The following is a 26,098-nucleotide window of genomic DNA, read 5'->3' as shown; positions in this document are numbered from 1 at the left end:
ACTTCCTGTCTCCATACAATTCAGCAATGGTAGCATTTTAGCACATTACAAGCCCCGCCTCCTAGAAATATTTTATTTCCCCTTCATTGGTCGAAACAAAAACATATGAAAATTCTGCTAAAAAAGCCACGAAAATGCAGACGCACAAGTGTGAATGAAGTTATAAACGCACACAAAGCAATCTATAAACAAAAATGGTGGATACATTGAAAAAAGAAGGTGTTGTGGTGACATAATGGTCAGGATGTCATTTAGGGGTAAATATAATAATATAAATGATTCATCGGAGCGGGCGCCGTCTTCTTGGAATCTTACGCAAGATAAAAAGATACAAAAACCGAATGTAACTTTTTGTATTATGACTCCCCCAATATCAGGGCTGGGAGAAGGTGTCTTCTCTTCCGGAAACAGATGAGATAGGAATGTGTATGTAAATGTGGTGTCAGCCAGGAGCTGTGTGTGTGCTGATACAAGCTGTGATGTCACTGGTGTGTCATAAGTGGGATGGTCAGGGCTGTGGAGTTTCACCTTTCCAGTATCTCAGTGCTGTGAAGTGGAGTCAGTCAGTGGCAGCCGAGCAGAGCAGAGCCCATCCTGGGGATTACGAACCCTTTTTGGATTACTTGCATACAATGGGGACTTAATATTCCAGGAGGGAACACGATAGGTAAGCCGGTGACACTCTCTCTGTTTGAAGCTGGACATTTGGCGTGCAGCTGTTTTGTGGCTGGATGCTAGTGCTTGCAACATGTCATTGTGTACAAGTGTTAACACATCTTTCCGCCTGGCTGAGAACAAGATTTTCTGCTTTTTTTTTTTGCCTGCTGTCTTCTGTTTGTTAGAGAAGTATACCTAGGTGACCTTTTATATTGCATTACAAATTGTGTTGGAACCTGGAAAGGTGACCGCAGACTCGGTATGGGAACAGTCACCGAAAAATCCGCCTCCTACGTTCGGGACCTGTTGCGTAAACCGCACGCACTCCTTTCTACGGAACGTTGGAGAATCTCTGTGCCGCAAAGTTCAGTTTCAAGGCTTCCAAGCGCTCCTTTTTCGCCCTGTCGTTAACCCTTTCCTAGTCAACACATCGCTCTGCTGTTGGGTCAACCACAACCAGATGCAAGACGATCGCCGATCAGGCCAGCAGGTTCAGATTTTGGTTGTTGCGAGTGTTTGGGTCCTCGGTTTGAATCTTGGCGAGGACTCTTATCTACATGGAGTTTGCATGTTCTCCCTGTGCTGCTTTGGGCTCCCTCCGGGTACTCCAGCTTTCGTCCACAGTCAAAAGATATGGTGGTAGGTTAATTGGCTCCTGTCTAAATTGGCCCTTGTATGTGTATGTATGCATATGTGAGAGAGGGATTGTATACTCCTTGAGGGCAGCGACTCGTGTGAATGTGCCGTGTGGATTGGCAGGGCCATATAAATACCTGTAATAAATAATAGTGGGACATTTTAGCAGTCCCAACCCACTGTTCTTGAAGGGCCAGTTGGGTTGGACGACTGTTGTTTCATCTGAAAGCTGGAGACCAGGGGTGCCTGTGTAGCACATGGATGTCCACAGTTGGGTGATGTGTGCACTGTTCATTGTTGGGGTGCCTCTACTTTGTGAATCCCATACTGGAGGTACTGCACTTGCAGGGAAATTAACATTTTGACCAGATAATGTTTCATGCTGTCAAAGGTTGGGCTTTCTGCTGTTCTTGGTGCTGTAAAAGGACACCAGAATAATGTTTCTTTCTGTAGGATCCTTTTTATTGAGGGAACTAGAAGTACCAGCATTCCTATCTTGCTTTATAATGAAGCGTGCTGGGAATTCCTAAACCCCCAGTGATTGCAATGGTCTGGTGCAGGAATCGCAGGAGCCAGGTCCCTAATGCTCCTTAAGAATGACAGCTGGCACCCAGCGTTTGAGGTTTTCTCTAGTTTGCTGTCACTGGTGCCGACTCCTAAAAAAACAAACCTCTCCTGGATTGGACAGACCGGCTCCTGAATTCCATTTTCATACCCCTTTGATGTTCCGGTATAGATGGACAGGTCACTTTGTAGTTCCGCGACAGATAGATATAAGGTCACATCTTGCTCACATGTATCCGAGAGGGGTATTGGTTGAGCCCTGTAAGATACGCCAACACATAACAACCAATCAGATTTTAGATGATTGGTTTTAGATTTCTTTTTGGTTGCTGTACTTGACGTGTTACGGTTTGCCGAGATTGGCATTTGTAGTTGAAAGTTGTCGCGTTTGGCGCGGAACAGTTGTTGGATGACTTCTGCATGTTGAACTTGATTCAAATCTATGGAAATATAAGTTCCCTTTTAACAAGCTGCATGCAAAGCTCTGTGTGCACAAAGGATATTGTTTGCGGCTGTTGTGTGTGTTTAATTCATCCTACAACATCTTGTATTTGCGTTCTCGTCTACCGCGATCCTGAATGTTTTTCATAGTTTATTGCCTCTGAACCCGGCTACTTCGCTGGACCGCAATGGTAAAACCTCAGACAGCCCGCACCTACTGTCCCCTTTAGTTATGTGTATATAGCGTATGGGGTATGTTTTTATAAAGGCAAATGCAGGCACAGTCATAGGGCCTAGGTCCACCAGCCCTCATCTGAAGGGTGACAGATGTGCAGTGAATGTTATGGGAGGGCACCTGGTAAGCCTCCACTGGAAGCCATGGGAGGGCACCAGGTAAGTCCTCCACTGGGAGCCATGGGAGGGCACCTGGTAAGTCCTCCACTGGGAGCCATGGGAGGGCACCTGGTAAGTCCTCCACTGGGAGCCATGGGAGGGCACCTGGTAAGTCCTCCACTGGAAGCTATGGGAGGGCACCTGGTAAGTCCTCCACTGGGAGCCATGGGAGGGTACCTGGTAAGTCCCCCACTGGAAGCCATGATCAAGACTTCGATCAGTAATTTACCATATTATAAATACAGTGAATGTTGCTGAGACCAACATTTCCTGTTGAAGGGTGGGAAACCCTGGTGTAGGGCACATCGGGATAATTCTGAACAATGTTTGGTTGCTGATTGTGTTTCATATGGGACACATCCAAGGAGCCAGGTTGCACATGCTCCTTAAAAAGTGACAGCTGGCGCCTAAATTCCAAGGTTTTTTAGTGGTTGTTAGTCGAGTCGGCTGCTAAAAAAAAAACCTGCTAACTCCTAGACTGGACAGACTGGCTCCTGAATTCCATATGCATTTGTCCAATCCTGCTTATGACTTTTTTTGGATGAGGTGTGAGAGGTTTTAACCCTCATTCAAGATTGTATTGTTGCTGGGGAGGTTAACAACTGTAGTTGTCCTAGAGACCATTGTCAAAGTGAGGGGAAATTCAAAATGTTAGAGTGGTCACCAAATTATTTGCCCCCATTGGATGGTTTCCCCCTTACCTATTGCTCTGGTGACAACTGTCTATTACCCTCACCTTGGTGAGATTTCCCCTGACTTCCTGTTGCTTCTTTAGAGCAGGAAAAGAGAGGAAGTTTCCCCAGTAGGACACACAAATTGGGATTTTAGCCCTTCTCTACTCTTTCCAAAATGAAAAAGTTTTGGTTATACAGTACATACACTTTAAAAGGTTTGCTGCTTTTGGCTCCCTTCCTTGCTTCCCTTCCCTGGTCACATGTCTGTAGGCCTAGGCACCTGGTCCTGTGATCTCTGCTGAATGGGAAGATAGGAGTTTGGGTTGGCTAAGCCTCTCTTGCAGTAGAGATCACCGTTAGCCTACTTAGTCTGTATAGGTTTCCGATTTTTTTCCAGATTCTATCGCAAATGTTTCTGGCACTCAAGTCTGACACCAGTATGGGGATCCAACTTGCACACGTCCCAGCTTTCTGAGATGAGAAAGAAGGACATTCTCCTGCATAGTGTATACAGGCAAAGGACATACCCCCAGTTATGGGGACCATTAAGAATTTATTTGCCAAACATGACTGGTTAACCCAAAATTGCTTTTTTTCACCATTTTAATTTTCCTTTTATACTGACTTTTCAAAATGGCAAATATGATAATTAGGAGGTAGGTTGAAGGTTTTAATGCAGAATAACAGTTTTTGGTAGTTATTTAGAACATTTCCATAGATATCTGTACCAAAAAAAGGGACAACTGAGGAGGAAAGAATGATGTGGTTCCCAAAGAGGGACAGCTCCTCGAAATCGGGGACAGCTGGCCCCCTTTACTGTATAGAACATCAGATCTGTACAGAGATCCCGGCGCCATTTTCTGCACATTCATAGGGAATGAGCCCCGAGCTCTCCGTGTGTGTCTGCCATTCTATGTGGTGATGGCCGTGCTCTGTTTACAGTGCTCATCTCCATTCCTTTTCACCGTAAATAGCGGCGCGTTGACCATTGCGGCTTGATTTAAGCTTCCAATTGCTTTCCTGCTCAGGCTTCCTATGGTTGTAATACATTCGGCCGCAGAGTGTGCTGCACATTAAAGAGATAACGATACGGTTATTTATAGCGAAGCTCTTTTTTTTTTTTTCTTCCCTGTCTTTCTTGCAGCTATTTCAGTGGAAGCAGCTGGAGAATTTGTACTTTAGAGAGAAGAAATTTGCAGTGGAAGTTCACGATCCCCGCAGGTAAGCAAATTAGAAAAAAAAGAAAGTCTTGTATGTGAATTCCTGCGTTATCAGAGATTGACTGTGCTGTGTCAGAGCACGGTGGACATACCTGACAGCACTGAAGCACATTCTAATGGCCTGTAGCAGTGCATGTTTTCTTCTCGACCAGATAAGGTCTTAAGAGTGGTCACCTTTTAAAGCTGAACGACAGTCTAAACAAATACAAGAGCCGTGTGTATTCTTATATGACTCTCTTGGTGTGCTATGTGTAATTCAACAAAACCTTTATGCAGGAACTTCTTGTAATAAAGACCGGTCACTGCTGCTCTCTCTCCCTTCTTGTGCAGGGTGACTGGTCTGGTCCCCGCCCCTCCTGTAGTTTCCTGCAGGCAGCCTGTAGTGGGTGGGGTCTACTGGGTCCCTCCCACAGCTCTGCTTTATGCACAGGCTATGTACAGCACTGTGATGATGTCACTGCCACTTTTGCAAGGTGATATCTGGGTCTGCAAAAGCATTTGGTGCACACAGAGTTGATTTAATATGCTTTCGTGGCTGTTGAGGAATAGAAATTTAAAGTTTTTGTTCCCAGGGTTCAGCTTTAAAGCAGACCTTGCCTTTTAGTGCATCAGATCCCCTGTACTGCAAGGACATGTTTGGAATTATGTGTAAAGCAAGGAAACATCACAGTGATATATTTTGATATATTTCACCTTTTAAAGGGACCCTTCCCTGTGCTCACACAGGGCAAACTAAAAGGGCCACTTACCCCCATCCTTTCCCAACAATGCCCATATCCTATGCCACTCCATTTGGCTGGTAACAGGAATATACAGCCTTGTGTATGCTCCAAACCAACTTATCAGAGCTTACAAAGAGATAAGGAATCCTTGCTCACTACCACGTGACAGCACTGGGCCAATCACAAGGCAATTAGCTCTTTCAGATGGGTAGGGGGAGCAAGTCGCATGATGACCCATACCTGGAAGTGCCGGGTAGTTCACATTCTTCCCAGAGGTTGAACTAAGGGTTTGGGTTGTGAAGAATAGCTGAGTATATACTGTGTGGGAGGGTAGGAGCTAAGTGACTGTCACAATCTTACATTGCCTAATGGGACTTGTAGTTCCACAGCAGCTGAATGGCCAAAGTGTGACTGCCCCTGGTCTATGGCCACCTTTTTAGCCTAAAATAGCTAGTAACCCTAAAAAAATATATTAAACAACAAAATCTCATCTAGTTGTAAGGTAAGCCCCATTCCAAAGGGAACATTTGTATGTTTCACATATTTTTATACTTACTGCCTGTCAATCTGGATGGTAGCGCCTGCATTAAAGTGTCACCCGAATCTGTACCATTCATCATACCAAGTTTTTTTTTTTTTCCTTCAAATTTTCAGAATATCTGTGTCAAGGCGAACCTTTGGACAGAGCAGTTTTGTAGTTCAGACCTGGTATGCCAGCAATTCTCTGATCAAGTCCATATGGGTGATGGCAATTAGTCAACATCAATTCTACCTGGACAGAAAACAGAGCAAAGTGAGTGAATGTATTCCACTATTTAAATATTTGTCTGATCTTTTGACATTGTTCATTCATTAATGGCAATTAAATCATGACTTTGAATACAGGTGTGTGTGTGTGTGTGTTATATATATTAGAATGTATTAAAAAAAAACTCTGACTTAGGCCTCATTCACACAGTGTAAACTTGGACCTTACACGTCCGTGTGGCTTACATGCTCGTATCGGGCCGTTCCTGGGAGGGACAGGTGCAGCGTGTAGCAGCCTTTTCTTCCCTATGGGAGGACGGGACCATATGCACACTGGAACTGCACATCTGTGTGGGTCTGGGTGTCCGTACTCAGACGCAGATAGGATGGATCCTGTCCTGAGTACGGACACCCGGACCCGCTCGGATGTGCACTTCCAGTGAGCGTATGACAGCGTATGGGCGTGTCCTCCCATAGGGTAGAACAGGTTGCTGCGTGCAATCACACGCAGCACCTGTTCCTCCCAGGAAGGCCCGATACGGCCGTGCACGCCACACAGATTTGTACGGCCTGACTTTACGCTGTGGGAATGAGGCCTTAAGGTTAAGATGGAAGGGGCCAAACAAGTGCATGCACATATGCTGACAAGGAACATGTCAACGGAGAAGAGAAAACCCTTTATTTTCACCTGGTAATCCTGCCAGTAACATACTTACGGTCCTGTGCTGGGCTACGCTTGCTCCTCCACTATATCTATGGACTGAGCCATGGTTGTCACCCAGGCTGGACTTCAAAACATGTCTTCCTCTTTATCTCTACTACATGGAGGGGTGGAGAATTAGTAGTTTACAGAAGGAAGATAACATTGTTTGTGCTTTCAGCTCACAGGAAGTGACAAGGACGCAGCATTTCTGGCACGATCAAGGGGAGATTTCTGGACTTGTTGAAAATGTTCTTAGTCTAAAAACGAATGCAGCCGCCACATCTAAAGACCGTTAAGCTGCAATATATTACATGTTTGTTCTCGGGTTAAGATGCACTTTATCTGAATACAAAAGCTCTTATATCATGAGACACAAGAGCATATCATATACATTTTGGAAGATTATAGTGTGAGCAAACCCTAATTTATGGCTGAAAAGCTTGAAAAATGTTTTTTTTTTGTTTTTAAAACTCATCTCCCATATGTAGCTAGTAGAATGAATGAGGAACGGAGGAATTCGGGCTAACTAAACCCGAGAACAAAAATGTAATATGTTGCAGATTACCAGTCCTTGGGTGTGGTTGGCTGCATTCATTTTCTTTTTCACTATAGGAACATTATCTGCAAGTACAGAAAATACTTGCTGATCCTGCCAGAATTCCATTGTCCTTGTCACTTCCTGTGAGCTGAACCAAAACAATGTCATTAGTTTTCCCAGCTATCTTCTGTGAACTTCACAACCCCATCTCCCTATGTAATAGAGATAAGGAAAGAGCAAGGTGATTATAGTCCAATTCAGAAGTGCAGCCTAGGGTGACATCACCGCTCCTCTGTAGATACAGTGAGTAAGCGTTGTCACTCTAGGACAGGAAGTGTGTTACTGGCAAAATCACTGACGGGGCTTTTCACAAAAAGGGTGAAAAGTTTGGAGGAGGCAGTAGAAGGGAACAATCTAGCACAGGGGTGCCCACAGTTTTTTGTGTTGATATCTACTTTTCAAATGACGAGCTACATGAGATCTACCAATGAAAAAAAAACCTCCCTCACTCTTCTCTCTCCTGGCTGTCTCTACTTGCTCATCCTCCTGGCTGTCTCTACTTGCTCATCCTCCTGGCTGTCTCTACTTGCTCATCCTCCTGGCTGTCTCTCCTCTCGCTCTCTTTCCTGTCTGTCTCTCATTGCTCTCTCCTGGCTCACCTTGCTGTATTTTGCAAACAGTGTAGTGCAACAGGCTGTGTAAAGTAATATTCTTTGATGTAATACATAGCACTTCAACCACCAGTATCCACCAGAAAGGTGTCAGGGAGCTCGGCTCAGCAGACTCAGGCTAATAGGTAATCATGTGTGCACAGCTAAATAAATATAAAAAAATGGAATAAAGGGGCCGCCATTCACACCCTTCGTGATCTACCAGCATCAGCTTTGAGAGCTACTGGTAGATCACCATCTACCTAATGGGCACCCCTGATCTAGGACAACATAGCTGAACCGGAAAATGAACTGAATTGGAGAATTTTTTTTTTTTTTTTTTATAAATTCTTTATTTCAAGGTTTTCAAGTTATACAGACAGGTGCAATTGGAGAATTTTTGCAGTTCAGCTATGTTGTCCTAGATTTTTCACTTCTCCTGCCTTCTCCCTTTTTGTCAATAGCCATGTAGGTGAAAAAAAAAAAGCCTTAAAAAGAAAACAAATGCAGCCACCAACCACATCCAAGGACTGGGAAGCTGCACTGCATTACATTTGTGTTCTTGGGTTCACATACCATTATGGGGGCATACTTCTAAAGCGTGAACCTGACATTTAGCAAACATTCACCGCAGATGCATGTGCTTTAAAAGGCGCTTGGTGAAACTCACTGCTTTATAAATAGACCTCTAAACATTGACCTGGTTTCAGTTGGTGCTCACAGAGCATCCAATGCACACTTTGTTATTTTATGGGCAAAGCAGGGAAGAAACTGGATGCTAATTGGCTTGGCTATTTGCAATTACAATTTCGCCATCATTAAGAGTTTAATGTGAAGTTATCTCGCCCATTTAAATAATTGCCTTATCTGTCAATGGGAGCCATTAATGTTGTTGTTTTGTTTGCAGCCGCGGTGAAAGTAAGCTTGCAGGAGACATGATGCTAATTGATTTTAGTCATTTATCTTCTAAATTCCATTTTGCTGTGTGACGCAATCACCGACACTTGCTGAGTCTAATTGGCTGGTTCCATAACGCTTAAAGCGTGGCGGGGCCAAGCCCGGTGCATTTGTTGATGTGCAGCAGTTGAGGACAGTACAGAGAGCGGTTATAGGTTTCTGTGTTTTGCTGTCATTTTAATAGTTCTTATTGATCTTCCGCAGGCAAAAATCCCAACCGCTCGCAGTCTGGACGAACTTGCTATGGACCTGACAGAAAGCAGCATGAGCAGAATTTCCAAAATGGTAGATGGAAAAAACCCGGTGATCATGGCCAGCAGCGGTAGCCTGATCTCTTCAGGTAATAACGACACGCTGCTCTCTTTTTAAGGCAAATAAACAAATGAATAGAACACATAAAGGATGTGGATGAAGGAATATGGCAATGCTACAGACCTCAGGTCCATATAGGCACCACCGATGCGTATTGACCAATTGTTTCATGTTCCAGGTTCATTGGACTTGGAAGTCAGCGAGGAGCAAAAAGCCGAGAAAATTCAAGCGTTAAAGAAGAAAGAGAAAGATTTGCAGGAGGTGCTCCTGAAAAAAATTGAAGAGCTGAAGAAAATATGTATGCGGGAGGCGGTAAGTAGCATGAGTCTAAGCCGAGGTTATGGAAACCACTTTAATGGCGAGAGCATTGCGGCATCCATGTTGTGTAGGCCCTGTGCTTCATCTGTGTTTGCTCCCACACTAATCCTTTTATTAATTTGTCCTTCAAGGAACTGACTGGGAAACTTCCATCAGAATATCCGCTGAAGCCCGGTGAACCAGCGCCAAATGTCCGGAGGAGAATGGGCACCACGTTTAAACTAGATGACCACATTCTCCTGAGCGAAGAGGTAAAGATATACAAATATTATATTACAATGTGTTCCTCATGGAAGTTACATTATCTGGGTAGATCTGATCCCGTCTATGGCAGGCAGGAAGTGACGCATTCTCATTTCCTGTGTGTTCATCCTGCTGTGAAACATGTCGCAGTATTCCCTCCTTCTGTCCATTTCATTCAGATCTGCTTTGTTTTGTTTCAGGATTCTGATTTAAGTAACCTGGAGCACAAATTCCTCATCCAGCAGCAAATGGTGGAAGCTACAAAGAAACTCCTGATGGAGCCCGACCTGGGCAAGAATGCCAAAAGGAAAAGGAAGCAGGACTACAGCGACTCCATCAAAAGGTTACAGGACATAGAAAGTGCAATCAATGAGTACAGAGTGAAGAGTGGGAAGGACCCGACCAAGAGAGCGTCTCTGCTTATACAAGGTATGGCGCTATCCCAGCAAGGGGACTACAATGGAGAGCGAGCACTTGGTAATACGTTCGAGAAAATGTTATGCCGGGGTAAAAATGTTATGCCGGGGTAAAAATGTTATGCCGGGGTAAAAATTAGTAGAGTAGATCTAAACCCGGTCAATATAAATAAGCTTTGACGGGTTAATATGATTTCATTTTATTTAAATCTGCAGCTTCTATTAAAATAATGCCATGTGATCCTGCCATGACCGTCCTTATTCAGGCACTTCCTGTTCTGATAGAGCTGAAGGAGATCAGTACTGTCATAGAGAGAAGGAAGAAAAATAGTCAAAGTGGCATTTTATTGAAAAAAAGGCATCATTTATAATACGCCATGGTTGGGGAAACTACATTTTAGCCAACTAACCTCCCAAGAGATTGCATGTCCCACTCTTCGCCTCCACGTTGGATACCATTACAGTATAACTAAAGAGAAAAACCTTTTTTTTGGGCGGGGATTTGGATATAGTAGTGAGGCGTTCGAGTTCCTGTCAGCTTTTCATTTCTCACTATGTGAGAGCAGGAATAGAGGAGAACTTTTCCAATAGGTAGACACTTGTCCCTGTGTTAGAGGAAATTTCACTCACATTGGAAGTCTTCTTACTTCCTGTTGCCTCTACAAGGCAGGAAGTAAAGGGATATCTCTCTAATGAGACACAGATGGAGGACAAACAAATCTGACAGTTGTTTTAAAGGATAGGTTCACATTTTGCAAAAATGAAAGAAATGCATAATTAATAATATATAAAAAATATGCATTTCTTTAATATTTGCATTTAAGCCTGGAAAGCATTACAATTGTAATCACTCGATCACAACTGCAAAGCTCAGGCTTCTGCACATTCTCTCCCAGGCAGAGCTCGTACAGTGGGACGAAGTTTAAGTTAGGAGAGATGGGGGGAAGGACGGCTGGACTTCAAACTGCATTAAATCACTTCATACAGCGTCCAGCCGTCCTCGCTCTAGGTAGATGCAGGAAGATGGGCAGCTGTATGAGGTGATTTAATGCAGTTTGAAGTCCAGACACCCCCCCCCATCGCTCCGAACTGAAACTCTGCACCTCCGTACGAGGTCTGCCTGGGAGAGAATGTGCAGAAGCCTGAGCTTTGCAGCTGTGACCGAGTGATCACAATTGCAATGCTTTCCAGGCTTCAATGCAAATATTTATTTAAGAAATGGCATTTTTAAAATATATTATTAATTATGCGTTTCTTTCATTTTTGCAAAAGGTGAACTTATCCTTTAACCCTCCTTTATTGTTTCCAAGATGGGAAAAAAAAAGTTAGGGCTATAAATGTGCTTTTAATAAAAATATTGGGACCATCTAAAATGTACTACAGTATATAGCTTTTAGCAATCAGCCGCTCATTTTTTGTCGTCTTTCCCCACTCAATTCACTTTTCTTTCAAACTTTCTAGATGACATCATCCCATCCGAAAGTAGTTCCTTATCTGATACAACCACGTTTGATGATGGTGAGTATCGCCTGATTATTTATATGGTTATTGAGCAACACGGGGTGGGGGGGGAAACCCCATTCAAGGTTTTGTCATTTTCTGGGAATGTTGCGTTTATGTAGAGAATGGTGAAATACAAATATTTGTCAATCAGAAATAGATTGTGTGCAGCGCCCCCTGCTGGACTCTTGTGTGCAGTGGAGCCCCAGATGGCTTTGCCCTGTGGGTCAGTAATGTGCATGGTTATTAAGAATCTGTTCAGTCAGGACTTAATTGTGTTTTCTCGATTACAGATGAAGCTCTTTATCTGCAAGGGCAGAGGTCCTGTTCCCTGCAGAATTCTCCTAAAATTCGGCCTCCAAAATCCATGGGAGACAGAAGCCTCTCTAGAAAGTCTTCCCTCAATGAGCAGTTTTCTGATATGAGGATGTCGAGGTAAACAAAGCACCTATGTCCAATTTTATATTATGAATAGTTTTATGTTTTATAAGGGTGTCAACTTTTAAAGAGTCTGTCCTCTTGTGATGACCAAGGCAGGTTGGGTGAAGTTTAGATCTAACTGGTGGACACCATAAGGCCTTGTTCACATGGGTTTCAGCTTGGAAAAGAGCAGTGTGTACAGCAAGCATTTGCAAAGAATGTGTTAGGCATTTGTAAGCTTCTTGCAGCTTTGTTGCAGTCTTTAAAAAAATATTTTCCAATATAGGGATGCTAAACATAGATCTTAATGGGAGTGCTGTCACTTTTAAAAATCTACAGCAGCCTTTCTCAACCTTTTTACCCCAGAAGAACCCTAGAAGTAGTTGTCAGGTCTTGGTGAAACCTGCTAAAAATTCATCGGAGGTCAATGGGGAGATCGCCCCTTACATTGGTGGTCTTTGTAAAGAATGGCCCACTTAAATGGTGGTCAGTGGTCAGAATGCCATTGTTACAGACAGCTCACTGGTATCATGCTGCTGGATATGCCAAATGGTGCTGGACCCAGAAATGTGCAGGTACCATCAGATGGGAGGTCAAACAGCCACAGCTCAAGCAACCCTTAGCAACCTCCTGGAGGAACCCTAGGGCTCATGGCAACCTCCTGGAGGAACCCTAGGGCTCATGGCAACCTCCTGGAGGAACCCTAGGGTTCATGGCAACCTCCTGGAGGAACCCTAGGGTTTATGGCAACCTCCTGGAGGAACCCTAGGGCTCATGGCAACTTTCCCAGAACCCTGGTGGATAATGTCTGAGCTACAGGATTCAGCAGGGTTTGAAACATGTCCAGATAGTGCTGAAGCTCACTGAAGCAGGCTTATTTAAAGCAACAGTCAGAACTCCCCAAATGGAAACTGATTGGGGCTTTAAGGGCTTCAACAAAGATGCTTGACCAACACTGCCCTTCTACAAACTGAAGCCCACGTGAACAAGGCCTGAGACACATAAGAAGCCAGTGAGGGATTCACCAGCGTCCACCCGTACCTGAAACGTCAGTTCTGTGTAGACTGCACATTGCATTTTATTGTAAAACAAATTACGGTAGCTCTTTGGCTGGAATTGCCTTTTGGTTTAATCCCCACAAAGGAGCAAGCAGCAATTGTGTTTCTGTAGTAAGCTTATTCCCCGCGTGTTATACTTTTTATTTCCAAAAACTGGAAAACTAACACTACTTGAAGAACTCGATTTTAGTTTGGAGAAAGTAGATCACAGTCCGCACTTACCTTCATGTGGCTGGTATGTTCCAGATAGATGCTCGTTTGTGTCTGCTGGGGAGATTCGCTCTGTAACAGCCAGTTCAGTCTTTTGTTTTTGGTATAACAGTAATCAGAGCCTGGCAAGGAAAGAGAACCTCCCTGCAACAAAGAGAGATCTGTCCACTGCAATGATAAATGGGAAGGTTAATCAATTCAGCCACGTGTGTAATTGAAGGCGAAGCAGTGTGGACTTTATACCATGCAAGCTATCAGTGTGTAGTATTGCATGTCATAAATTAGTGGTGGTACAGTGAAGATAAATACAAATCAGATGTCATCATTCTGATGCCATATTAAACGTGGCGTGCACATATCTATTTCATATTCTTTGACTGACTTCTGTATTCTGTCCAAAGCTATGAATTGATTTTACATTACATCACAGACATGGTCTGTCTGTACAGGTTTCTTTTAAAATCATTGTGACCTATATTACCTGGTCAGATAAGTAATCTGTAGTCCTTTCATGAACTGAATTGGTTTATCATTCTTATTCAGATTGTGGTCCCTTTTGTATGACAATTAGTCCCTGCCACCCTTGGGTATCAGAACCAAGCTTCATCTCCAGTGCACAGCAGCACCCAGTGATATAAAGCATATTTCATATACAAAGCTTGTTTTCTAATAACTGATCCACTCCAGCATTGTATACTGCGTCATTGTCCAGATTCTGTAAGTGCAGACTAATATATTTGCACCACTTAGTGTTATTTTTTTGTTCCCCAATATAGTCACAGAGAGCCTACGTCAACGCACAGCAGCCCATACAAGACAGCTGAGCGGAAGTCTCATGGGGGAAGGAGCGTCCCTTCCACGCCTGTACTAACACGAAACGCCTACAGCAGCAACCATCTCCAGTAAGTCAGAGATACGGATCTTTCCAGTACTGCGAGTCAGGAATGTTAGTGCAACATAGTCCGGAGAATCAGCTCCAGCTGTATTCCTATACTGGTCTGTCTCACAGGAGCATCAATACTTGTGATGCCCGTGGTGTCACCAAAAATGCTGACTTCTGGTACTCAGTAAAAGAAACAGGTCACCAGCACTCGTTTAGAATAAATATGTCCTTTTTTAATGGACAATTGTGTCACTACAATCAACAGAGCCGACGTTTCGGGGCCGCACAGGGTCCCTTCTTCAAGGCAGTAAAATTGTGACTCGACTTCAGCCAACAGTCTACAACAGCCTTTCTCAACCTTTGTACCCTGGAGGAACCTTTTGACAATAATTCAAGGGAACCCCTGCTAAAATTCAATATGTCTGCAGCTCAAGGTACATTTGTGGTCAGTAGAAAAAAGTACCTCACATTGGTGGCCATTGGAGAAATGCCCCCATACATTGGAGGTAGTAGAGGAGCCCCTTACATGTTGGACAGATGAGAATTTTTACACTTCACCAATGTAAAGTCCCCAATTGGTCAGTGTAGAAGTACATTTTTACATTGGGTGTCAGTGTAGAAGTAAATCCTTACATTGGGTGTCGGTGTAGAAGTGAATCCTTACATTGGGTGTCAGTGTAGAAGTGAATCCTTACATTGGGTGTCAGTGTAGAAGTGAATCCTTACATTGGGTGTCGGTGTAGAATTGAATCCTTACATTGGGTGTCAGTGTAGAAGTGAATCCTTACATTGGGTGTCGGTGTAGACGTGAATCCTTACATTGGGTGTCAGTGTAGAAGTGAATCCTTACATTGGGTGTCAGTGTAGAAGTGAATCCTTACATTGGGTGTCAGTGTAGAAGTGAATACTTACATTGGGTGTCGGTGTAGAAGTGAATCCTTACATTGGGTGTCAATCTAGAAGTAAATATTTACATTGGGTGTCAGTGGAAGATTCTGTCCCTAGGTATGGATGGGAGATCAGTATGCCACTGCTCAAGGAACCCCAGGCAACCTCTGGAGGAAACCTAGGCTTCCACCAAACCCTGGGGGAGAAAGGCTGATCTGCAAAATCATTTTTCAAACCTCTGGTTATTTCTGCTATAACGTTTTAGACCCCATTTGGATGTATATTATAAATTTGAACTCAACCTGGTCTAAAATGTTTTAAATTATGCTCAAATGCTTCACCTTTTGGTATCTGCATGTACCTGTGTTAGTCTTCAATTGATTCTTGTGTCCCTTTGGAGCCCAAGCCACAAGATCTGCCTAAGGCAAGCCTTTCCCCTAATCCCTGTCTTCTCAAATGCCACCAAAAAACATTACTGCCCATTGATGCTCTGGGCTTTGAATGACAGGGGGAAGAGCTGAGGGAGTGGCTCCACAGAGATCGGTTTTAGGACAAAGACTTGTATGCAGCAAGAAGCAGCGAGAATGTTCCGCTAGGGCAGGGGTGGGGAAACTCCAGACCTCCAGCAACTACAAATCCCATTTAGCTTTGCCCCAAACCTTACTCCTTGATGCAAGTATAGTGCCACCTTTGCTGGAGTTTGCCTGCCACTGCCTTCGGCCAACCAGAATAATTTGCAGGTGACTACCTAATTTTATGGTCAGTGAGAGCCATGCTATGGCTCTACCTGCCCCCTACCAGGACTTCATCAAGACCCAAATCACTGGGAGATAATATTTTTGGGTTCTCAGACCTTCTAGGACCATGCTGATAATCTTCCATGTGTATAAACTTTTAGTCCTATAATGGCTCCCAAAAATAGAGGGTTGTCCCTCTTCTGAAATCACATTTATGGGGTCAGTTAAGATGTATTTAGTGCAGCAGCTACCTGCTGTTCATTGTGTAGGAAAAGTGAGATTGACCCGTGTTTGACCTGATTTGTTTTCTGTTTCCTCTAGAAATGAAAGTTTAAGCTACCAAAGCAGGGAGCGCCGCGGCAGTCTGGAGTCGCATACGCCATTAATTGATTCGATCGACGGAACCGCCACATTTTCGATTTCAAAGAGCCAGAGAAGCAACAGCACGGAGATCCTAGATGATGGGTCCTCTTACACCAGCCAGTCCAGCTCGGAGTACTACAGCACTCCACCAAAACAAAACCACTGCTACACGGCTCAGACCCTGGACAACCGCTCCCGGGAAAAGAGGCGGCACAAAAAGCAGAACTTCTCAGCGGCCAACACAGGTAGCATGCCGAATTTGGCACACAAGGACACTCGCAACAGTGTTTACCAAATAGCCCCAAACCAGCCATCATCGAGCTACTACATCACGGGGTACTGCACCTACCTGGATAACGATCCCTATTACAATGGAGGATACATCTATGAAAACGATACGGAGGGACAGTACAGCGTTAATCCTTCTTATCGATCTTCTGCACATTACGGGTATGATCACTATAGGGACGCGAGGTATGACGGGGACCAATTTGTGCCTCAACACCCCTATGCAACGATGAGACTCCCACGGAAGAAACCGGCGGCAAAGACTACCGAGCAGATCACAAAGAACATTCACAAGGCTATTGTGGCCGAGCATTTGAGGGGTTGGTACCAGCGGGCGTCTGGTCACAATGAACAAACTCCCAGACTACAGGGAATGGTGGAATCTGACCGGGGCTCACAGAGGAGCCTGTCCTATGCTTCTATGCAAGTCCCCTCTTCTCCCAGCGCCCGTGTGCCATCTTGTTCCTCTGGTAAGAAGACATGATTGGATTGGCCATTTGGTTGGTCCTATTCTTGGATATCTATATTTACCGCGTTATGACTTGTTGATCTCTGTATTTTACTGCAAGTCTCTAATTACATAAAACACTCAAAGGGGAATTTATCAAAACTGGAGCAGCTGTGCACTGCAACCAATCAGCTTCTATCTTTTATTTACAAATCCTAACTGAACAAACTGAAGAGAGAAGCTGATTGGTTGCCATGCACAGCTGCTCCAGATTTTGATAAATTCCCCTCTAAGTATTCTTGGTACCTACAGACCATGTGACATTTGCCTAGGCTTTAGGTCATATGAGGGAGTCCAGCGCAGTATTTTTTATTTAATTTGTATAATATGATTTGGTAATGCTGATTTACACTATAGATCAGGGGTGGACAAATGAATAAGGAATTTAGGAGCCAGTCTGTCCCATACAGGAGCCAGCTCCATTGACAACAACTTGAGGAGGCCTCAAATGTTAGGTGCCAGCTTGGTTGGGATTCCTCCTGACAAACCTGCACCCAATTTTATCTTATGCCCCATGTGCTCCAAGATGGAGACTCTCATAGTTTAGAGTTAGGACCGCACTATATAGAGGTGCCTTGCGGGGCTGTGCGTCTTTCACATATTCTGCAGAAGACGTGTATCTAAACCTCTGTTTTTAACCTTAGCGGTGAGTTTTTTTGCATGCTGGCTGGTGAGTGTGCTGGGAAATCTTTTGCTGTTGTACTATATAAAGCCCTTCCATGTGCACCTTGCTGTAAAGCTGGTGACGAATTGATGAGTGTGTTTGCCATTTGTTTTGCGTGGTAGCACACACGTTACCTCAACCCCATGGTGTGAACCAGCCCTTGAAGCTGATCTCCAGCAGAGCCGATTAATACACAGCTGAATGACATATATTGGAATGATTTATCAAATACGTAAATCTTTTCAGCCGGTCTTGTGATATATTCATCTATGCTAAACAGCATAGGTTGTAGACCTATGGAATCATGAAATGCACGTATTGAGGTGGATTGTGCTGAGATTTGGATCATCATATGTGAACAAAGATTTACCTGATTCACAATTGTTCCCTATTACCCACAGGGGTCTTAGTTTGTGACATTTTCTACGCTACAGATTTACGTGAAGGTTGAACAGTGAAAAAAAATATATTTACAAGTCCTTTGTTTTCATTTCAGTGTCTTCCACGAGCACCTCGGGGAGTCGGCGGGCACATAACAGCACAATGGCATACCCAGAATACAACACCATATCTCACCCGCAGTACACCGGCTACTCCACGGCATACAGCAGCATACCTCTGCCGAGCAGGTGAGTTTGGATTGTGGTCAGACCAGACGAGCTGCTGCATTCTCGGACTGCACAGCCCCGGAACGTTCTGAAAAGTGCCTCCTCCAATCACGCTGTGGTTTTTTTCCCTGCCATTGTCTGTGCGGGCCAAATGATTATTTAAATGGCATGGGAAAGACTCTGTTAGCATTGGGAAATTCTTCTCATTCCAACCTTCTAACCTTTGTTTTACTGGAAATATTGATTTAAAGGTCCAGTGTATTTCTCATTCATGGGGCATATAGGGCATTACCTCTGGGGTATATGTCCTGCTTTAAGGGTGACCTCAAACTGGAAATTCTGCTGCTGGAGACAACCAATGGCGAGTTTCTCATATGGAAGTCACTTCTGATCTGGTGGGAATGCTTCAAAATCTTGATCTGTAGCAGGACAGCAGCGGCCATTGTGAGTTTGCCTTTGAGGTTTTGAAACTTAGGAAAAGCAACAGGTTCTCTTTATCGTTGCAGTACGAACTTTCCTTACAATCGCTCCCTGGCCACACTATTCAGCTGCTGGATGTGAGGAAAGGAAGCTTTTATTTGAGTTGCTCTAGTCTGGTTGTACACAGGGCTGAGATAAACCTTAAAGGAGATTACCCAATTGCAACACCTGTGACCATTGAATCACTTACAAAAAAAAGACCAGTCCCTGTGAAAGAAGAGGCGACAGAATAACCTTTCCAGCGGCAGTGTCTTGAAATAGCGTAGCTTCACTGTTCTTCAGGTATCTGACTGGTTGGATTGGTCAAAGACCTACTCCCCCTGCCTCATGTAATGGTTTCTCTTGCTGGCTTGTACATTCTGAAGTGAAGCCGGCATAAGAAAGTGATACATGTGGTGGGGGGAGCTGGTTTTTGACTCATATGACAAGTCCGATATCTGCATTGGCTGAAGGAGTGAAGCAATGTTTAAAGACATGGGCCACCGGTACAGTTAATACCCAAAATGCTGAATACGTGATGCAGCTGGGTAATGACAACATGTATAGACACGGGCCACTTGAAACGCAAATATATTATGCCTCTTCTTTTATAGGGCTGAAGGGTGGACATAATAGGCCTCGGGGTAACTAAGCCCACCTGCCTCTGAAATACATTTGGTCCTTTAAACATCTGCACCGATAATGTTTTTTTGGTATCTAGTACCGATATTTTTTTTTCCGGTACTCACCGATACCCATAGTCCCATTAAGGAAGCCAGGCAGCGTGTAATGACTTGCCACCTAGCTTCCTAATTAGCCGGGAAGCCATCCCCATGCTCCCTCATCACCAGGTGATGAGGAAGCATGGAGCCGGCTTTCTGGCCAATCAGGAGGCCAGGCGCCGTGTAATGACTCATTGCCTGCCTTCCTGATTGGTTGAGAAGCTGGCCAATCAGGAAGCTGGGTAAAGAGTCATTACACGGCGCCCGGCTTCCTGATTGGCAGGGAAGGCGGCTCCATGCTCCCTCGTCACCAGGTGACTGAGCATGAAGCCAACTTTCTGGCCAATCAGAAAGGCGGGGGGCGGGTAATGACTCACCGTCCGGCTTCCTGATTGGCCATCTTCCTGATCAATCAGGAAGCTAGACGGCGAGTCATTACACACTGCCCGGCTTCCTGATTGGCCGGGAAGCCGACTCTATGCTCCCTCGTCACCAAGTGACAAAGGAGCATGGAGCCGACTTCCCGGCCAATCGGGAAGCGTGTAATGACTCGTTGCCTGGCTTCCCGGTACTGGAAGCTCAGATATCGGGCTAGGCATCTGAGCGAGTACTCGGCCTCAGCACCGATACCGATACTAGTATCTGTATCTGTGCATCTCTAGGCTTAGGTCTCCAATTATCTTACAGAAATGAACCTCTTACTTTTACATCAGTTAAAAAATTTTATTTCCCGTTTTGATTTCCAGGAGTTTCATTGCTTATCCTTCCCAGCAGGACGACCCAGAAATCTGCCCTCTACCCAGCGACCCCCCGCCCCCCGACCAAGACATCTTGTGGCATGAAGATTCCAAACCCGGCACCTTAGTTTGAAGCGGCCAGTTCTTCATTCCTCACCTCACGTGCCTTGCACTAATTGCCATATCGTAAGACTTTGCCGGTGCATCGCCGTTTCACCGACTGCCCAGGTGGCAGAGGTCTGCCATAAAGAAACGGGCTACTTCCTACTGATTTTTTTTTTATTTTTATCGGCATGGCACAGTCTGCTGGCTTACAAGCACTTGGATTTTATAGTCAAACGTGGAAAGCACTTTGCGGAAGGACCGTGCGCACGATCGGGACAAAAGTTTAGAACTGTGAAATTCGGCAGATAACAACCTGGTAAAAATAAGCTTTGCAGGTTTATTTGCAAGAAAAGCAGACTTTTGGATTTGGAATCGGCACAAGAAATGCTAAACGTGGTCTTGGCCTCATCGCAGTGGACGGGCATATGGTTTGAAACGGTTGAAGTCAGTATTGGTTCTTTCACATGAAGGATTTTAGCAAGAAAGTCGTGGGGACGTATTTTTTAATCAACTACCAATCCAATGCTTCCATTTAACAGAAAAAAAATGCTAGTTTGGGGGAAATGACCCCAAATTGTAAATAATGGGGATGTACAGACATTTTGTTTTTACTACTTTTTAATGGCATTGTATGTTTTTTAATATAATAATTCCATATCCCACAAGGTTAAAAGGCCAGCTCTGTACAAAAGTGAGTTTCCAGTTGTGGTTGCTCACATTCAGTCAAAGAGCTTCTTACATCTCTCAGTGACTCCAGTGAGGAGATATCCCGGTCACAGTTCCTACGGCTGTTCAAGAGGCGCAGCTTCACTAAATGGCCAAAAGTTTGTAAACACCTGACCGTCGCACCTATACGAGCTTGTAGGACTTCCCATTCCAAAACCATTGGCATGAATATGCATTTGGCCTCTTTCTTGCGGCTAACAACCTCCATTGTTCTGGAATGGCTTTCTACACCATTTGGGAATGTGGCTGTGGGAATTTTGTGGGGTTACATACTCGTGAGAAGATCTGGCTAGCCATTGGCATTCCAATTCATCCCAAAGGTGTTCGGTAGTGTTATGGTCAGGGCTCCGTGCAGGAGACCATATCTCTGTGTACAGTAATGCTGGAGCAAAAAACGGCTTTCCAAAAGCTCTTGGAGGCCAACAATTGTCGAAAAATACTGTTCCCTTCATTGGGAACGCCTGAACTCAATCATTTTGGAGAAGTGTCCACACACTTTTGGCCATATAGTGTAGGCGTGACGGTCAGGTGCCCACAGATGTAACTACAGAGCTGGATGGGTTCACAATGAAGATCCTTGACTGATCTTTCATATTGTAAAATAATGGATTGGGGAGTCCAGCTACAAGAGAGTGACGTCTATAACGTAGGAGGGGACCCAACTACTACTAAGTCTTACAGCTGAAGTCTGTAGGTGACCATACACGGGGCACTTTTTCAGAGGATTCATAAAAGATTTGAATAGCCTGATGAGCATTCTTTCAAAACGATTTACCGTCAACCTAGAAACCGTCTATGTGCAATAAGCCGTAGAGCGGGTCAGTACCTTGTAATCATTTTATGTGATCCATATAATTTGAAGGTGACATGCCACTGTTTGGGGTTGCTCAGACTAGACTAGGACAGTACTAGATCTCTATTAGATTAGAATCTCCCTGTATGCTATAGGATTGTTTTGTATTGATCCCATTTCTTAAAAATCAACTGCCTGCAAAAAATGATTTTCAAGTTGGAAAACTTTTCCTCAATATTACCCTTTGGGTACGAGTGCACTGTAAGTATGAAGGCCAAGAGTATGGACATTCAGGTATTTACATATTCTAAAACAAACCATCACTGACCTCAGTAGTTGCAGATACTGCGGAGCAATTCATTCTCAAAGAACACAACTGAGAAGTCGGGTTTTAGTTACTATTCAACCAGTTAGACCAGCCAGACTTTCTCAACCAGGGTTCCCCCTGAGGTGGTCAGTGATAGATTGATCTCTTACCTATACAGACCACCAATGCAAGGGGGCAGGTTTTCAGTAACCGCCAACAGAAGGGGTCACCCCTGCACTGACCACACTATGTGTTTCTTTCCTGTTATTGTTCCATTCAAGATTATAACTTAAAATAGTTTTGTCATATACAGCAGGTAGGTGTTAAATTCAAATCGTGTAGGCACATCACATGCTTTTCTTTAGAACTTTCTACAGCTTACTGATTGCGCTCATTTTCTGTGAGCTGTAGGTATAATCTAACACGGGGTTCCTTGAAACCTAAAAGCTGTTTCAAGGGTTCCTTTGGGGTAAGTAGGCCGGCTTGGTCAAAGCACCCGCTGTTTGTTTTTATTAGAAGGCTGTCCAGCTGCCAGAGAACATAGGGAGAGGACCTGAGATTTCAGCGTGTCTGTTGTGAACGTTGAGAATGAATTCTTCCTCAGTGCCTGCAGCTACAGGGGTCATTGATGGTTTGTTTGAAGCTTTTACGAATATATAAATGTTATTGTCTATAGTCTTGGTAGACGTGCCCTTTAAGTCCCTATTCACACTTTAGCATTGCCAAATATGTCAATAACGTGCACCGCGCTTGGGGTATCATTGTAGTTCACCCTTGTTAATGGCACCTCAAATGCGGCTGGTAAATCACGTGTTCTTGCCCACACATCAAACATGCGTTATAAAAAAACGCAGGAAGCTCGCAGCTAAAAATGCTTCCCAAGCTCCTTTTGCCGCGCTTGTTGCAGGTGCAGCAGCCCAATGAAATATGTGAATGGGCCCTAATACAAATGTATCAACCAAAAGAGGATCACCACATTTTAAACTCTTGACCAATCTTCTGGAAACTCCGCCCATTTGTAGTCAGCCTCAGAGATGTAAAAAGCTGGCAGGTGATGAGACTTATCATTGCCCGTCCAAAACATATTCCAGTCTTGGTGAGCACCTGTAAATCTTATTGACTGCGGGGTGAGCTGGCCTTTAAAGATTTGATGGTACAGCTCCAATTTTTATACATGATCACCAAAGTTGTTGTTTTTTTATATATATATATAAAAAGTTCTAATCTGCTGGTCAGGTATCAAGTTTCTTTTTATTATTTGCTTTGGAACAGGAATTCCTCGTGTGGTAGGTACGGGTGGAAAACAGAAAGTGTGAAAAAGCCGGAATGTAGATTTGTTTTGTTTAATATTTGATTTCCTGCTGATGTATACAATACGGTCTGAAATAATATTAAATTGTCTTTTTTCATCACTTGGGTCTCTTGTGGATTTTCATTCGCCAACATTTTCAGATCTGTCCATTTAAACCCTTCAACAAACCTCTGGGGCAGTGTTTACAGACAACAAAAAAGCCACTTGCACTCCAATATGATGTCTAGTCAATCTCTTTACTGACTAAAGTGGTAAGACATCTTCAGGCAACGTTTCGGAACTCAAAGGTTCCTTCATCAGGCAAACAGTTTGCCTGATGAAGGAACCTTTTTGGTCAGGTATCAAGTTTCTTTTTATTATTTGCTTTGGAACAGGAATTCCTCGTGTGGTAGGTACGGGTGGAAAACAGAAAGTGTGAAAAAGCCGGAATGTAGATTTGTTTTGTTTAATATTTGATTTCCTGCTGATGTATACAATACGGTCTGAAATAATATTAAATTGTCTTTTTTCATCACTTGGGTCTCTTGTGGATTTTCATTCGCCAACATTTTCAGATCTGTCCATTTAAACCCTTCAACAAACCTCTGGGGCAGTGTTTACAGACAACAAAAAAGCCACTTGCACTCCAATATGATGTCTAGTCAATCTCTTTACTGACTAAAGTGGTAAGACATCTTCAGGCAACGTTTCGGAACTCAAAGGTTCCTTCATCAGGCAAACAGTTTGCCTGATGAAGGAACCTTTGGGTTCCGAAACGTTGCCTGAAGATGTCTTACCACTTTAGTCAATAAAGAGATTGACTAGACATCATATTGGAGTGCGAGTGGCTTTTTTGTTGATTTCAAGTTACCTGCAAAGGCATCTGCTGCTACTCCAGCACCCACCCTACATGTTGGTTTTTTTTCCGATCAGGAGTGCGATGGGACTAATTGGTTTTTGAATAGTATTTACAGACAGACACACATGGTAGGCTCAATTCACAAAGCCAACATGCCGGTGTTCTGTCGAGGTGGCCAACTCATTGAGATCTCCAACTCGTGACAACAGATCTGCCACTACCTACCCCAGCAGCCATTTACATTGGCTATTCATTTCTGGAATCTGGCTCCTCCCCAGGCACCTGATATTCAGACGCTATGACATCCTCTGATACACCAGCTGTCTTCCAACTGCAAGTTTATTTGTCCATTATTTACACACATTCACATTTATTCATTATCATTTCCAGGGTAGTAGCGCTCCTACAACTCGCTTGTTTTTATATATATATTTGCAGGGTTCCTCTCCCTGCTATTAGGAGCTCGCACACCGCACATCCTAGTTCACACTGCTTCCTTCAACATAGTGACCATCAGTTAGTTGTGCGCTTATACATCGTTCTAGTTTTTTTTTTTTTTCGTGACAACTTGTAGTTTGACGAGATGGCGCTACTGCGCCTGCCGTCAGTTTTTGCAATCTGCGTCGTCTAAATTGTGATCGAGTTCTCCAACTCCCGTCAGTGCTTGTGGCATCGGGTGCCCGCGCAGGCGCACTGCCGCAGATTGTGGAGCTTCATACTTCACTTGGGGGGCTGTGCGGGCGCACTGATGGGAGTTGGACGTCTCGACGAGTTGGAGAATTTGATAGAACACTGGCATTACTTTCCTTTTTTTTCAATTTGAGTCCAATGATATTAAAAAATGACACTCGCATGACTGCTGGTGTTAAAGCTTTGTGAATTGAGCTTATGGAGTTTCATTGGTGGGCAACTCTGGCACTCCTGCTGCTGTAAAACTACAATTCCCATGAGGCACTGCAAGATTCTCACAGCCAGAGTCATGACTCCCAGAGGCAGATGCATCATGGGATTTGTAGTTTCAGCACAACTGGAGGGCCGGAGTTTGCTCACCCCTGGTTTAAGGCCTCAGTCACACCAAAGGTGGTAAGCTTGCATTTACAGAACATTCCTAAACGCATATGAATTCTAAATATATTTCACTAAAGCATCTGTGAAGACGAGGCAGGGGCAGGCTGTTGTTACCCTTGAAGAGGACGTGCCTGAGTAAAAATCTTACGGCAGGATCACTGAGTACTTTATTAAAAACTGCAGACTTAAAAATATTAATCATGACTTTTGAAATGATATTTACATGCTGAAACTTCTCAGATTGTACTAATTGGATTGACATCTACTCTAAAGTATATATGATTGCCTATTTTGTACAGTGGTGGTCATCCTTATCCGCAGCTTTACTGCCCACAGAGTCCCTAACCTTGAAGAGGCACGCAGGTAGTGACGTGTAAAAAGCCCTCCTGCATGTTTGTATCAGTTAGGCAGGGGTAGCCAAACTCCGGCCCTCCAGTTGTGGTGGAACTACAAATCCCATGAGGCATTGCAAGATTCTCACAGACATGACTCCCGGAGAGAGATGCTTCATGGGATTTGTAGTTTCACCACAGCTGGAGGGCCGGAGTTTGGCTACCCCTGAGTTAGGGACTCAGTAAATAATGAAGCCTGCACCAGGATGATGGGAGCAGACCCTTTTAAACACAAGTCGGCAATGGCAGCGCCCATATTTCTACTGTGACAGGTTCAATAACACCTGGTGTTTGGCTGCAGGTCTTTCCAGTGGCTCGGAG

The 26,098-nt window shown here is 44.1% G+C and overlaps 1 protein-coding gene across 1 annotated transcript in view; it reads left to right on the top strand.

Annotated features, from left to right (window-relative positions):
• FRMD4B (FERM domain containing 4B) overlaps nucleotides 1-20,657 on the top strand; it is a 140,883-nt gene extending 120,226 nt beyond the window's left edge. The window contains exons 12-23 of the mRNA XM_018555437.1: nucleotides 4,510-4,586; nucleotides 5,962-6,100; nucleotides 9,107-9,242; nucleotides 9,393-9,526; nucleotides 9,664-9,783; nucleotides 9,976-10,204; nucleotides 11,653-11,709; nucleotides 11,985-12,126; nucleotides 14,162-14,281; nucleotides 16,209-17,008; nucleotides 18,207-18,339; nucleotides 20,246-20,657. Coding sequence (XP_018410939.1) covers nucleotides 4,510-4,586; nucleotides 5,962-6,100; nucleotides 9,107-9,242; nucleotides 9,393-9,526; nucleotides 9,664-9,783; nucleotides 9,976-10,204; nucleotides 11,653-11,709; nucleotides 11,985-12,126; nucleotides 14,162-14,281; nucleotides 16,209-17,008; nucleotides 18,207-18,339; nucleotides 20,246-20,369 — 2,211 coding nt within the window. The 3' untranslated portion in view covers nucleotides 20,370-20,657. The remainder of the gene's footprint in view (nucleotides 1-4,509; nucleotides 4,587-5,961; nucleotides 6,101-9,106; nucleotides 9,243-9,392; nucleotides 9,527-9,663; nucleotides 9,784-9,975; nucleotides 10,205-11,652; nucleotides 11,710-11,984; nucleotides 12,127-14,161; nucleotides 14,282-16,208; nucleotides 17,009-18,206; nucleotides 18,340-20,245) is intronic.
• The last annotated feature ends 5,441 nt before the right edge of the window (nucleotides 20,658-26,098 follow it).

This window comes from Nanorana parkeri, unplaced genomic scaffold, assembly GCF_000935625.1.
Source record: "Nanorana parkeri isolate BGI_ZX_2015 unplaced genomic scaffold, ASM93562v1 scaffold196, whole genome shotgun sequence".
NCBI classification, from domain to species: Eukaryota; Metazoa; Chordata; class Amphibia; order Anura; family Dicroglossidae; genus Nanorana; species Nanorana parkeri.
The sequence above is the reverse complement of the archived record's forward strand: the minus strand, read 5'-3'. Positions and strand labels throughout refer to the sequence as shown.